The sequence below is a fragment of the Apodemus sylvaticus genome, chromosome 12 (genome assembly GCF_947179515.1).
Source record: "Apodemus sylvaticus chromosome 12, mApoSyl1.1, whole genome shotgun sequence".
NCBI lineage: Eukaryota > Metazoa > Chordata > Mammalia > Rodentia > Muridae > Apodemus > Apodemus sylvaticus.
In genome coordinates this window covers 103,201,437-103,215,231 of record NC_067483.1, presented here as the reverse complement: position 1 = coordinate 103,215,231, position 13,795 = coordinate 103,201,437, and the positions used below count along the sequence as shown (strand labels likewise).

General features: G+C 40.4%; 1 protein-coding gene across 1 annotated transcript in view; it reads right to left on the bottom strand.

Moving 5' to 3' along the window:
• LOC127697107 (uncharacterized) overlaps nucleotides 1-13,795 on the bottom strand; it is a 154,823-nt gene that overhangs the window by 54,667 nt on the left and 86,361 nt on the right. Inside the window, exon 6 of the mRNA XM_052199947.1 lies at nucleotides 3,216-3,254. Within this exon, the coding sequence (XP_052055907.1) occupies nucleotides 3,216-3,254 (39 nt within the window). The remainder of the gene's footprint in view (nucleotides 1-3,215; nucleotides 3,255-13,795) is intronic.

Here is a 13,795-nt window from a genome sequence, read left to right as displayed (position 1 = left end):
CAACTTTTGGTTGAAAGTTGACTTTATCTGATATAAGTATGGCCACTCCAGCTTGTTTCTTGGGACCATTTGCTTGGAAAATTGTTTTCCAACCTTTGACTTTGAGGTAATGAGTGTCTTTGTCACTGGGGTGGGTTTCTTGAATGCAGCAAAATGTTGGGTCCTGTTTACATATCCAGTCTGTTAGTCTATGTCTTTTTATTGAGGAATTGAGACCACTGATGTTAAGAGATATTACGGAAAGGTGATTGTTACTTTCTGTTATTTTCATTGTTAAAGATCAAATTCTGTTTGTGTGGCTACCTTCTTTCATGTTTGTTGAAAGAAGATTACTTTATTGCTTTTTCTATGGTGTAGTTTCCTGTTTTGTGTTGGTATTTTCCACCCATTATCCTTAGGAGCACTCAGTTTGTGGAAAGAAATTGTATAAATTTGGTTTTGTCTCAGAATATCTTGTTTTCTCCTTCTATGGTAATTGAGAGTTTTTCTGGGTATAGTAGCCTGGGCTAACTAACATTTATGTTCTCTTAGGTTCTGTATGACATCTGCCCAGTATCTTCTAGACTATAGTTTCCAGTGAGAAGTCTGTTTGTAATTCTGATAGGTCTGCCTTTATATGTTACTTGACCTTTGTCCCTTACTGCTTTTAATATTCTTTCTTTGTTTAGTGCATTTGCTATTTTGATTATTAAGTGTTGGGAGGAGTTTCTGTACTGGTCCAGTCTGTTTGGAGTTCTGTAGGCTTCTTGTATGTTCATGGGCATGTCTTCCTTTAGGTTAGGGAAGTTTTCTTCTACAATTGTGTTGAAGATATTTGCTGCCCCTTTAAGTTGTAAATCCTTGCTTTCTTCTATACCTATAATGTATAGGTTTTGTCTTCTCATTGTGTCCTGGATTTCTTGTATGTTTTGGGTTACAAGCTTCTTGCATTTTGAATTTTCTTTGATTGTTGAGTCAGTGTTTTCTATGGTATCTTCAGCTCCTGAGATTCTTTCTTCTATGTCTTATATTCTGTTGTTGATGAAAGCATCAACATCTGTGACTCCTAAATTCTCTCCAATGTCTCCTATCTGCAGAGATATCTCACTTCGTGATTTCTTTTTTGTTTCTACTTCCATTTTTAGGTCCTGAATAGTTTTGTTCAGTACTTCACTTGTTTGTTCTTGTTTTCCTGAAATTCTTTAAGGGATTTTTCTGTTTCCTCTTTAAGGGCTTCTACCTGTTGGCCAATGTTCTCCCGTAATTCCCTAAGGCATTTTTGTGTTTTCTCTTTAAGGGTTTATACCTGTTGGTCTGTGTTCTCTTTTATTTCTTTAAGGCATTATTTATGTTCTTCTTGATGTCCTCTATCAACATCATGAGATGTGATTTTAAATCCAGCTCTTGCTTTTCTGTTGGGTTGGGGTATCCAGGATTTGCTGTTACTGGGATCTAATGGCGCCATGTTGCCTTGGGTTCTGTTGATAATGATCTTGTGTTTGCCTTTTGCCATCTGGTTTTCTCTGGTGTTAGCTGGTCTTGCTATCTGTGATTTTGGCTTATCTGTCCTGCAAGCCTGTGTATGTGTACTCTTGGGATTCCTGTTCTCTTTGTGCACACAGGCATGCAGGGTCTCCTGGGAAACCAGCTCTCCTGTGCTCCCAAGCGCCTCTGCACTTCAAATGACCTGAGTACTGCTAGTTCTCTAGGAAGTATCAGGAGATGGTGTCTTCACTGTGGCAGACCTGGCAAGATTCTGCCATAGCAGAAAGAGCAAATGCCCTTGAGTGCAGCTGGTTCTCTAGGAAGTATCAGGCAATGATGTTTTCACTCTGGCAGACCTGGCAAGATTCTGTCACAGCAGAAAGTGCAAATGCCCTGAGTGAGTGGTTTGCTAGGAAGTAGCAGGAGATGAAATCTTCACTGCAGCAGACCTGACAAGGTTCTGCCATAGCAGAAAGGGCAAATGCTCTGAGTGGCTTGTCCTCAACTGCCCTGAGTGACTGGTTCTCTAGGAAATATCAGGAGATGGAATCTTCACAGCAGAAGTCCTGGCAAGTTTCTGCCAGAGCAGAAAATGCTGACAGAGGTGGGAGGGGGAGGAGGATCTGAAATGGACTGATATTCAGAATGGCAGAGCTTTTGGTGGTTTCTGGGTAGTGAGTCCTGCTGAACCCCTGGCAGCAACTCTAGGCCTCCAGAGGTGGGAGGAGGGGTTCTTACGAACTTCCCTGAGTGGCTGATTCTCTAGGAAGTAACAGGAGATGAAATATTTACTGCAGCAGACCTGGCAACGTTCTGCCACAGCAGAAAGGGCTGGTAGCAGTCTCTAAATCTCTTCCTAATCCCATACATTGAACAAGAGGAAACATACAAATGTCATTTTGGACATGTCAGACTCCTTCCTGAATGTGGTTATGTCCATAGATTAGTGCTGCTTTTCCCATTGGCCAGAGAAACACCTTTTGCATCTATTAATGCATAGACTTATTTACTCCTTATGTTGTAGAGAGTAAATGTTGAGTGTTTGGTCCCAAATAAGACATTTATAGAACACAGATAAACACCAGACGTCAACACACAGAGGGCATGGCGTAACATAACCCCGAAACAGTATAATGGATAGCTTTAAAAAGTAAAGCCTTTTCAGTATTCTATCATACTTATGAAAGAAGATCCTACTCCAGCCATAGCAAAAGGGCCATCAATAGCAACTGTCCCATATTGACCCTGCAGCAGGTGAGGCAGAGCAGCTTTGGGTGCACTGAAGCCTTACACACGTACTGGTGCATGGCCAAAAACTTTGTCTTAACCTCTTAATAAATATGCTATATAAAATAATAAATTTCTAATTGCTATGAACTCCTCATATACTATCTTTAAATAAATCATATACTTTTTTTCCTTCTGGGCACTGCATATAATCATAGTATGCCTTCCGTCCACACCAGTGCACATAAATGATGTAGATACAATATACATGACATAGATGCAACATGCATAACACTCATTGAACATGCACAGATATTTACACTGCACTACATACATACATATAATACATTCACATATATATATATATATATATATATATATATATATATATAACAGAAAAATATATAGGTGCATGTGAATACACACACAAACATACTTAAACTCTCTCTGTGTGTCACACACACACACACACTCACAACTGAAGGTGTGTGAGATTTGATTCATCTCATATCTGTGACAGTTACCTTGATGTTCCAGATGATGACATGACTGCAGTCCTGCAACTGGAGAAAAGGAAATGTTGATAAGTCATGGAAAACTCACATTTTGAAACAACTTATATTTTTTATATTATACAAAAGGAGAGTCTCATGTGATCTAGGCTACACCATACATCCTAGAGACCACAGAAGGATCTTGGAATTATCCTCCTGACACATGCTCTCCAGTGCTGTGTTATAGGCAAGCAGCACTTTGGCAGATTCCAGAAGTGCTGGGAACTAGATCCAGGGCCTAAAGCTTGAAAAACAAGCACTCTCCCTACTGAGCCCTGCCCCTAACCTCTAATGTAAAAAGCTCACTGTAGGGCAATAATTCTCAGCCTAGAGAGTTTGATTGCAGTGTTGGTGGCAGCTATGGGAAAGGGTCTAGGGACCAGTATTCCTACATAGTTCTCCTTATGGTCAGAGTCAGTGTGTCAAGACTACGTACCTTGGCACATTTTACCCAGAGTCACTTGCCAAATATTGCTTTATTAAAAGTACCAGTAAGTGCAGTGTCATATTGGAGTCATGATATAAATCAGATGGTAAAAGTTACCTAATAATTTTTGAGGGATACTCAAATGTGGCATTCAAAAACTTAAGGATTAATCAGTCTAACACAGTTTGATTACTTAGTGTCAGATAGTTTGTTACTCATGATTCACCTGCTATAGCTGTTCTGCTGCTGGCATTACAGGTACGCTTTACATTGGCCAGAACTAGAAAGGGTCTTTACAACAGAGAACCTTCGGATTGGAGTTCTAGGCATTTTTTATAATCGTGCAATCTCTTTTAACATTCCAGTACCTAAACATTATTGTATCCCAAGATAGGGCTCTGTAGTTTAAAACAGATCTGCTAGAAAAGTCTTTCTCACATTCAACTGAAAACCATTCCCTGCTTTTGATCCATGAGAGTACACAAAGGGAATCTGGGGAAAGCTTACAGTGTGTAACAGTATCCACTGATCGTGCAGGGAAGCAGGCACTTCACAATATCCTGACTCCAGATCTAGGGCATCTGCCAAACTCTTCTCACCACAACAGGTACTGAAACCACAGATAAAAGCATAAACTAAAGAAAGTCTCTGTTTTCACATGTCTACACAATGATGCCACAGAAACAAAATAATATATACATCTTGCAAAAGAAATCTTAAATTTAATTAGGTCTCAGTTTTTTCATGATCAGGAGAATAATGCAAAATGTGTACACATATACATTCACATGCATAAGGATACATATAAACTGTGTGTGTGTGTGTGTGAGAGAGAGAGAGAGAGACAGACAGACAGACAGACAGACAGACAGACAGACAGACAGAGAGATCGGAGTGAGTCTGATATAGGATCTTAGATTACTTTGGATCTATCTCCATGACTGAATTTCTGGTTCTTATATATTTCATGGGACATGTTTTGGTCCTTTCCCTATGTTGCTGCATTTCCTCCGAATCTATACTCAATGGAAGAGTCCTGGATGATATGTAGTAAAGTGATAAAATCTTGTTATCTGGGGTGGATCTGACATGCAGAGATCTGATCATACTAAGTGTGTGGTCACAGAACACAACATAGAAGAAGAAACCACCTCCCTAGAGGGTGAGAACCATCTAGAAAAAATTCCAGAACAAAATTTGCATAATTTACCTTTTGTGCAAGTTTGTCCTTTGCATTCAGATCTCTGACTGAAAGTTTGTAACTGACATTGATAAAGAACAAAGTAACAGGGAATAAGCATTAAATCTTAAAATTAAATGGATTTAATACTTTGTTCTTTTCCTCATGTTAGTAGGGATGGAATTCAGAGCCTCAAGCATGCTGCTCTCACACTCTGACGCTGAGATACACGCAAGTCCTACTTCCTTAATCTTCTCCTGAGAGTATTAGCATCCCCAGATATCAGGATTATGGGACAGAAAGGAATAGCATCTCAGAGAGAGTGAATGATCAGATTTCAAATATGAGAAAACTTATGTTCATTAATCCCAGAATCATAGATATTTGGTTATTATGGATTTCTAAGAAGGGGGTAATGAAGATGAACTGCCAGGAGGGTAAGGAAAAAATAAACCCAATCAGTGCTGTGTCCTGACTGAAAACACAGCCTTGATTACTTGCACAAAGATACATACACAAAAGAGAGCTGGGTCCTGTCTGTGGGCATAGAACCCACTCCGTAGATAATTGGATATTTATTTTAATACAGTAGGTGTCACTGTGAAAATTCCAATTCTGAAATGAGAAAGGACAGACTCACAGTTGCACACATTTTCCTCCAAGTCCAAGTTTACTGTCTCTCATCTCTACCTTTCTCTCCACCTTCCTCCTTTCATTCAATTTTCCATTACTCATTCCTCTTCTCTTCTTTTTTAGATGTCTCTCTCTATAGCTCCCTATTTCTCTTTCCCTTCTTGCCTCTCTCTTTGCCTCCCATCTCTCCTCTCATCTTTGCACTATGTTGCCATTCTCTTTTAGAAACTGTGAACTCTCTCTTCCTTTTGCAATTCATCATTGTCATCTTTGTCCTCCTTCTAGACCTTGTCATCCCAGACAAGGATGCCATGCCAGACGTGGAGGCACAGGCCTGTGATTCCAGCATGTGAGGGGCTGAGCTGGATTCAAGCTCAAGGCAGACCCAGGATACAAAGCAGAGGAAGAAAGAATCAGGATGATGGTGCTGTTTACAAAGGTGTTCACATCAGAAGGCAACATATCTATTACATATTTTACTTATAGACACACAAAAACAGAAGCAATCAATTAGGTTCTCTTTTCTTTCTCCCTAAATTTAACACTATTGGAAAGGAAAGGGTTGACTGAAAAATGCATGCATGTTTTGTGTCCAGTTGTAATGTGTCACATCTCAAAGTCAGGAGCACAAAGAACACAAGTTACCACTGAACCATCTACATGAATCATTGATTGTTCTTAAAAAAATAAAGTAGCAGTTGATGGCTTAAGAAATAAAATAGAGTCGGCAAATAGTACTAGATTCAACACACAAATGGCTGACTGGAGATGCAAACACTTCTGAAGAACCCTGAAGCCCCATTTGAAATTAGTTAAAGCTGGCAATCAAGACTGAGCCTAAAGAGGGGTTTCACTAATCAGAGGAGACCCAGTTATCTGAATGAGAGAGCCAGAGACTATAGCTTGTGGCCAAAGAGCAAGAAATTGTGCCCAGAGAATAACGGACCTAGCTGATTTCCTCTGAATACGAAACTTGAACTTGAAAAAAGTTAAGAGGAGAAAGGATGCAGAGGCACTCGGACCTGCTGTTCCATACTGTAGAAACTTTGTCAACTAAAACACAAACTAGACTCTCCATGGTCCAATCCTCCCTCTAAGCCTGCCAAGGAACTAAGAAGAGAACATAGGTACAAAACTGATTTCTATGAAATATGCTGTATGCCCACTGCAAATGCACCGATCTCTGTGGGTGTGAAAAGGCAAGGGAAATGAAAAGCTGTGTATTCTGCAGCCAGATAAAGGACACAGGAAAACGCGTCCCACCAGTGACATCTTTGTTGCCAAGGATTTTAAGAAGTGGGGCTAGAAAAGGGAAAATCATTTGAAATGTAAATAAAAAATATATCGAATAAAAAAATGAAAAAAAATAAAGATCAAAAGTAAAAAAATAAATAAATAAATAAAAATTAAATAAAAGAAGTGGGGAATAAAACAAGAAGGAGTTTCTTATAGTTTCCAGTGGAGATATTCTTGTATGTTCACCCTAAGTGAACACGCTTCATTCCTGAAATCTAGTAGCTTTGAAAACTTAAAGGGGAAGAAGGCTGATAGGAAACAGAATACTTCACAAGTAAGTGCTTGTGTGTGTCGGTTTGTCTATGTGTCTGTGTCTGTGTGTCTCTGAGTGTTAGTTACCTCGCATTTATCTGACAACACCTAATAATAAGTAATGTTACAAATCACCCTTTTCCCTCTGTAATCTTTCAATGGTATGTGCTACCTAGGTTTCGTCTGTTACCTCCAGATACACCGAACCTACCCTCTCTGTTTCACATAAATGCTAACCTGAGCTGTCATGCTCCCTCTAAAGTTTTTAGGTATCAAGTTAGTATCTCCCTAAACAAACAAACTAGGGCTGTGTGCTTCTGCTAAAGTATACCCCTAATTCACTACATTTTGCAAAGTTATCACCAAAATCTCACTAAGAAATTTTACTCAGAGCCATACTTCATAACTGAAAGTCTTCTCCCTATTTCCCAAACCCACCGATTTTGAAAGTCTGTCGAATCTTGGTTTTCAGTCTCCTGGCTGTACCTTACTGCCTGGTAGATAATCAATTCTACAACGTATCCACTAGACCCTTGCACAAATGTTAAGTGATAACCACTTAACTTATAAGTGTGGCTCATTCCTCGCTTAAACCAGTGCCACACCCACCAATGGTCACATGTGTTCTCCCACATTAAATGGAATGTTCCCCACAAATTATCCATTAAAGTTCTTCTTAGACCTTGAAGAATCCAAATTTGACCTGGTCTTCAGTTTTATTTTCTCTTTCCTCAAGAATACATAGCCTAGAATCTAATGAGTCTATCCGATGCCTCTGATGTCTGGCCTGGCTCTCCTCACTGGACAGACTGCTCTGGCTGTCTCCACCCTCCCCCACCACACCCGCCCACACAAATACACATTCTGCTTTAGAAGTCTCTGTATTTTCCAGTGACAAGTAGGAGCATTATGCTCCAGGGCATGGAGAACAGAAACTGTGCCCTGTGATTGTATGTACTTTCTGGAGGATTCTACTTTGAACTGTAAGAGAAAGCTGCAACATACCCCTGCCTAGTTAACATAGCTAAATATGACACTATACCTTTCTCAAAAATAAACAAACAAACAAACACATCAGAGAGAGAAAGGATGGCTTTAAACACACTTTAGGTAACAGCAAAACTATTTATCAAATATTCAACACATGTTATTTCAGAAAATCCAGAAATACTGAAAGGGGTGTGTCACTTTCTCTTCCAGTTGTTCCCTTTAATATTCTAAGATTTATTTATTTATTTTATGTATAGATGAATACACCGTCTCTGTCTTCAGACACCCCAGAAGAGGGCATTAGATCCAATTACAGATGGTTGTGAGCCACCATGTGGTTGCTGGGAATTGAACTCATGACCTTCGGGAGAGCAGCCAGTGCCCTTAACCTCTGAGCCATCTCTCCAGCCCCTTTAATAATCTAATATTAAAGTTCTTCCCTCCCCTGTATTACAGATATTTGCTCTAATTCCTGGTTGAAAGGTTTCAGAACGTCCAGTCACAGCTGTGCTGATAGGAACTTGTTGAGCATAGCATCCCACTTTCCCACACACTGACAGAAGCTTCATTACAAGATGTATCTACTCCTGATTCGAGACACGTGGCTGACTAGAAGACTGAAAGCATTCATATCTGCTCTCTGCTCCAATCCATGGCTTTTTCTGCAGTTTTGGAAGCGACTTAGGAGCTTATTATGTTTCCTACAGAGAAGGTTCCCTTCTGGAAGGTTTCTGACTCTGACAAGATACAGAGATCAACGAGGCCCAGGGCAGAACCCTAGGCACACCTTGGTCCCATTTGCAGATCATTTTAACAAGACGCTCTTGTTTCTTGTTCCCACGAAAATCAATAACAGGATGACCTTCAATTTGAAATCCAAACCAATTAATTACCTGTTCTGTTGGAAATGTTGATATCTGATTTGCATGGAGAATGTCAATTATGAGTAGCTTATTTCTTTTAAAGAGCCCCTTCAAAAAATATAGACTGACATTGAAAGAAAGCCTCAGCTTATACAATATAAATGATGTTTTCTTGAAGCAGGGATATACTATTGGCCTTGCACGAATTAGTAGGGGTAAGTTTTCCCCTTGTGGTCCATCTCCTCCTCATGACATCATAATCAATGGGACTGGTAAATTATAGCAATCCCACAAAGATTCAGGGCCTAGATTTCACTGTTGAAGGTGAGGTGAAAAGCTCTTTATACTTGAATTCAGCTTTTTGTTTGTATCAATTACTGACACAAATCACGGTATTCTTTTCAGAATTAGGAATTTTCTATTTCTCTCTAACTCTAAAATTCTTAAATCCCTACTTCAAACTCTAAAATTCTTATATCCCTACTTGTATTTCAATAATTATTATTATTTTATTCTGTCCATAAATTTGATTTTTTTTCTTTGAATGGGATCATAAGGAAAAGGCTATACATCAAAATTAACTAAAAGCAGAAATATATTTACTAAACTTATTCATTGTAATTACAGGGGGGGAAATGAACTCAATTCATGCCAGTGGGGAATTCCCACAATGAATGATCCCATGCAATGAAATTATTATCTTCATCCATTAAAATATTATCTAAACCAGAGGTTTCTATCTGGCAGCCAGTGGCTGAATATAGCCTGCAGATGAGTTTTGTTTGGACCACACGGTTTTTTAAATATTTGAATATGTTGCCAAGATTTCAAATTCATGAGATTTCACATAAAAACTGTGTTTCTGGCTTCTTATTAAAGAAAGAAAGGAGGTGATCTGGCAACCAGGAGGCCTGCATTCTCACCTGGCAACAATTCTCTGGACCCCAGAGCTGCCACCTCAGTGGTTAAAGGGATGAGCTTTCTGGTCTACCACAGACCCCACAGACTTCCCCAGACCATTCTACTAACTTAATATTCATCACCTCCACATGGGCATTTTAGGTAACTATTGACCTTTAAACTTTCATAACTATTCTAGAAAAGCTTGTAGAAATTGTTGCCAAAAAAAAGGGAAAAAGAAGAAGCAAGTGTTCTAAAAATAGTTCTTAAAACGTATATTTAAATATAGTTCATGAGTTTATATAATGAATGACAATAGATGCAAACTTAATTTCCAAATATAGCTGTTCCAGTTATAAGTAACTCTGAGGCAAAGAAAACTCAATTTCTTAAAACAATAATCTAAGTAGTAAATTTTAAATATATAACCTACACTTACATAGAGATGCATCAGACTTTACATGGGTTTCCGATGAACCCCATTCTTCCTTGCAGCCTAGGAAGGATGCTCAGACAAACTGCTACTCAGCTCTACAAGCATCCTGATCCTTCACTTCTATACGTCCTTGCTAGAGGTATCATATATACCTAAGTGAAAAATGGACCCTAATTGAAAATAGTATATAACTTTAAGATACAGTTAAAAAAAATCAACATTTAAGATGCACAGAAACCATGACAAACACCAATCTTTACCTGGTCCCACTTTATTGGCAATATCTGACAACACACTTATCTAGTCATTACTGAGGGTTCAAAAAGTCATGCCATATTTTAAAATGGCTATTACTTAAAGCAGATTGCTTTAAATCATGACAAAGTCGCCATGCATTTCTAACCTTTGGCTATTTTTATTCAACTGAAAGCAGGTGCAAATATTTACTTACAGTTCATAACTTGCAATCAACCATAACATCTCAGCATTTAAACCTATCAGTGAATTTCACAAACAAATGTAAATGCCCTACTTATCATTTTATCCAACCATATTAAAAGCAGGTTATCTCTAATTAATTACTGTAGCCAAGAAAATCTTAAATCTTCAGACTTTCTTGAGTATGCTACAACTGGTCATGTATCACAGTATCAAAGTATCAAGACTTAGATCACCTATAGCATACGGGCTTATAATCATGCCACACACTTGAAAGAGTATTTAAATGTGATGTTCCTTTTCTATGAGAAAGGTCTTTCTTTCAATTGTCCTTAAAGAAAGAAATCCTTGGATATACACTAAATATACTTCACAATCAGACTTTAATCCCCCAAATTTTCTTGACTCTGAATAACTCCTATAGCTTGAAACAATTGACAAAATCCTAATGATCATACTGAATTCCTTAACTCCTAGGTGAATAGGAAAACAGGAAGTATGCTAAGTCTGGGCACCCTGAATGTGGCTTTAGTTGATACCCAAATGACAATGATGCATTCCTTATGGGAAACATTAATCCTAATTTCTATTGTGCTTGAAATTTAAGCAATTAGAAACAGACACCTGGAACTCACTTATTAATTCGTCTCTTCCCTCCCCTTTTATACTTCTTTCTACATCATTTCTGAAGATGCCTCTTAAATTGACGCTCTAATATAAAGAGCCTTGAACCAGGGTTCACCATTTTCTTCTTTAAAACACCTTGCTAGAGTGTAGGACTGGCCCTATCTCATTTTGTAAGTCTATGGTTTCATTTTTATAAGTATATTTCTTTAATAATTAGTGATTAACAGTAGAAAATTAAAATAATAGTTCTAGAAAAACATTTTCTTCCTCTATTATTCCAAAATAGCTTTATAAAGAAAAGACAAAAGAAAATGCCCCTTGATGCTCAAAGCCTTTAGGTACCCCTAATAACCCTTCAGGCTGACGTCATAATATATCATAACTACACATACAATGTCCCAAGCTTGATGGATTTTTATAATGTACTGTTTTAAAAGATGAAAAATAAACACAGACTAATGAATGTTTAATTAATGTTTAATGAAACAGACAAAAATACTGTTGTCCTTTAACTCCCCCTTTCCTGCCCTTTGTCACTAATTCCTACAAAAGGGTGTCCCAGGGCAGGCTCCCGTTAGGGTAATAGAGACACTCTGCAGACATTCAGAGTAGGCAGGCATAGGAGCAGCAGGTTATCAGAATCTTCAGAGGCCAGGAGCCGTTGCTTTATTAAGAAATTGTATAGATTCCGGGCGGCGGCAGCAGCGGTAGCAGCAGTGGCTGGTCCAGCTGAAGGGCCATCAGCGGTGGAACCAAGGCGACACAGGGTCCAGTTAGGCCCTGCGCCCACGACCACTGACTTTCGCTGACCAGCCGGGCGGCAAGCAGCTGCGGTTCTGCGGAGCCTTTCGCTGCACAGAAGCCACTTCAGAACTCGGCTTCCCGCCAGTCAGGAGAGACTCACCTCCATCTTGATTTCTGATTCCAGAGATCGGACAGACTGAGGTACACAAACATAATCCTAGGCCCAACACCGCAGGGGTCTGAGCCCGACGGGCGTTGGCCTGCACCCAGGCCCTGGGCTGTTCGGGTGGCCATCGGGGTGCCAACCCAGCCAGGAGGTTTTTTTGCCCTGGCCAGCGCACGCGCCACCATTTTGCCTACAGGACCCAGAGTGCTCGGGAGGGCAGAGACGGCTAACAAGCCTAGCCTGAGGCTAACAAAACGGGGGTCTAGGCCCCAAAAGGCACAGGACTGACCCCAAGAACTGGGCGGCTTGGTGGGCCATCTGTGTGTCAACCCGCCCAGGAGGTTGTTAGCACAACAGACTCTCCCGGTGCTTTCGGGGAGCGCAGACGCACACGCCGGCCATCCGGGTCACCTGGTGAACCCAATTAACAGTCATAGCCCTAGGGGAACTTTGCTCGGACCTTGGCCTCCCAGGCTTTTGCCTGGACTCAGGGCCTGGGCGACCAGGCTAACCTAGTGTGCGCCAGCACAGTTGGGGAAATCGGCTGCCCAGCGGAGTGAGCAGAACACAGGGGAGGTCACAGCAGCATACACCTTCGGCGCTCCCTGGGGGTGCACACGGGTTCCATCTGGTCCACAGACACAATCTGGGGCAAGGCCTCAGGCAGAAGCCCTCAGCTCAACTCTCTCCACTTCAGATCAGCCTGGGCGGCCGCACCACATCTCCAGGTCCCTCAAGAGGCTAGCGGGGGCTTTCGGGCGGCCAGCTGGGAGAAGTCGGTGTGCTCCAATAAATCCTGCGGGCCCCAGCGGGAGCCTTCAGGTGCCTGCTTCGGGATCTGAACAGCCTGGACAGCAGCACCCTGTCTACAGGCAGTGCAAGGTGTAAGCTGTGCACCAGAGGCCAACGGGGAAGGGGCAGCTTGCACTGGTGAGTCCAGCACTGACAAGACCAAGTAACACCAGTGAGAGCTAGATGGCAAAAGGCAAACGCAGGAACGTCACTAACAGAAATCAAGGCAATATGGCAACATCTGAACCCAATTCTCCTCTACCAGCATGTCCTGGATACCCAATCACACCAGTAAAACAAGATTTGGATTTAAAATCACTGGTCATGATGCTGGGACAGGAACATATGAAGGACATACTTAAAGAAATTCAGGAGAAAATGGATCAAAAGATAGAAGCCCTTGCAAGGGAAACACAAAAATCATTGAAAGAAATCCAGGAGAATACAAAAGCCAACAAGGAGGAAATGCAAAAAACACTTAAAGAAATACAGGAGAACTTTGGTCAACAGGCTGAGGTCATGAAAGACGAAACACAAAAATCTCTTAAAGAAATACAGTAGAACTTTGGTCAACAGGCTGAGTTCATGAAAGAAAAAACACAAAAATCTCTTAAAGAATTACAGGAAAGCACAAACAAGCAAGTGAAGGAGCTAAGCAAAACCATCCAGGATCTAAAATCAGAAGTAGAAACAACTAAGAAAACTCAAAAGGAGACAACTTTGGAGATAGAAAGCCTTGGGAAGAAATCAGGGGACAGAGATGCAAATATCAACAACAGAATACAAGAAATAGAAGAAAGAATCTC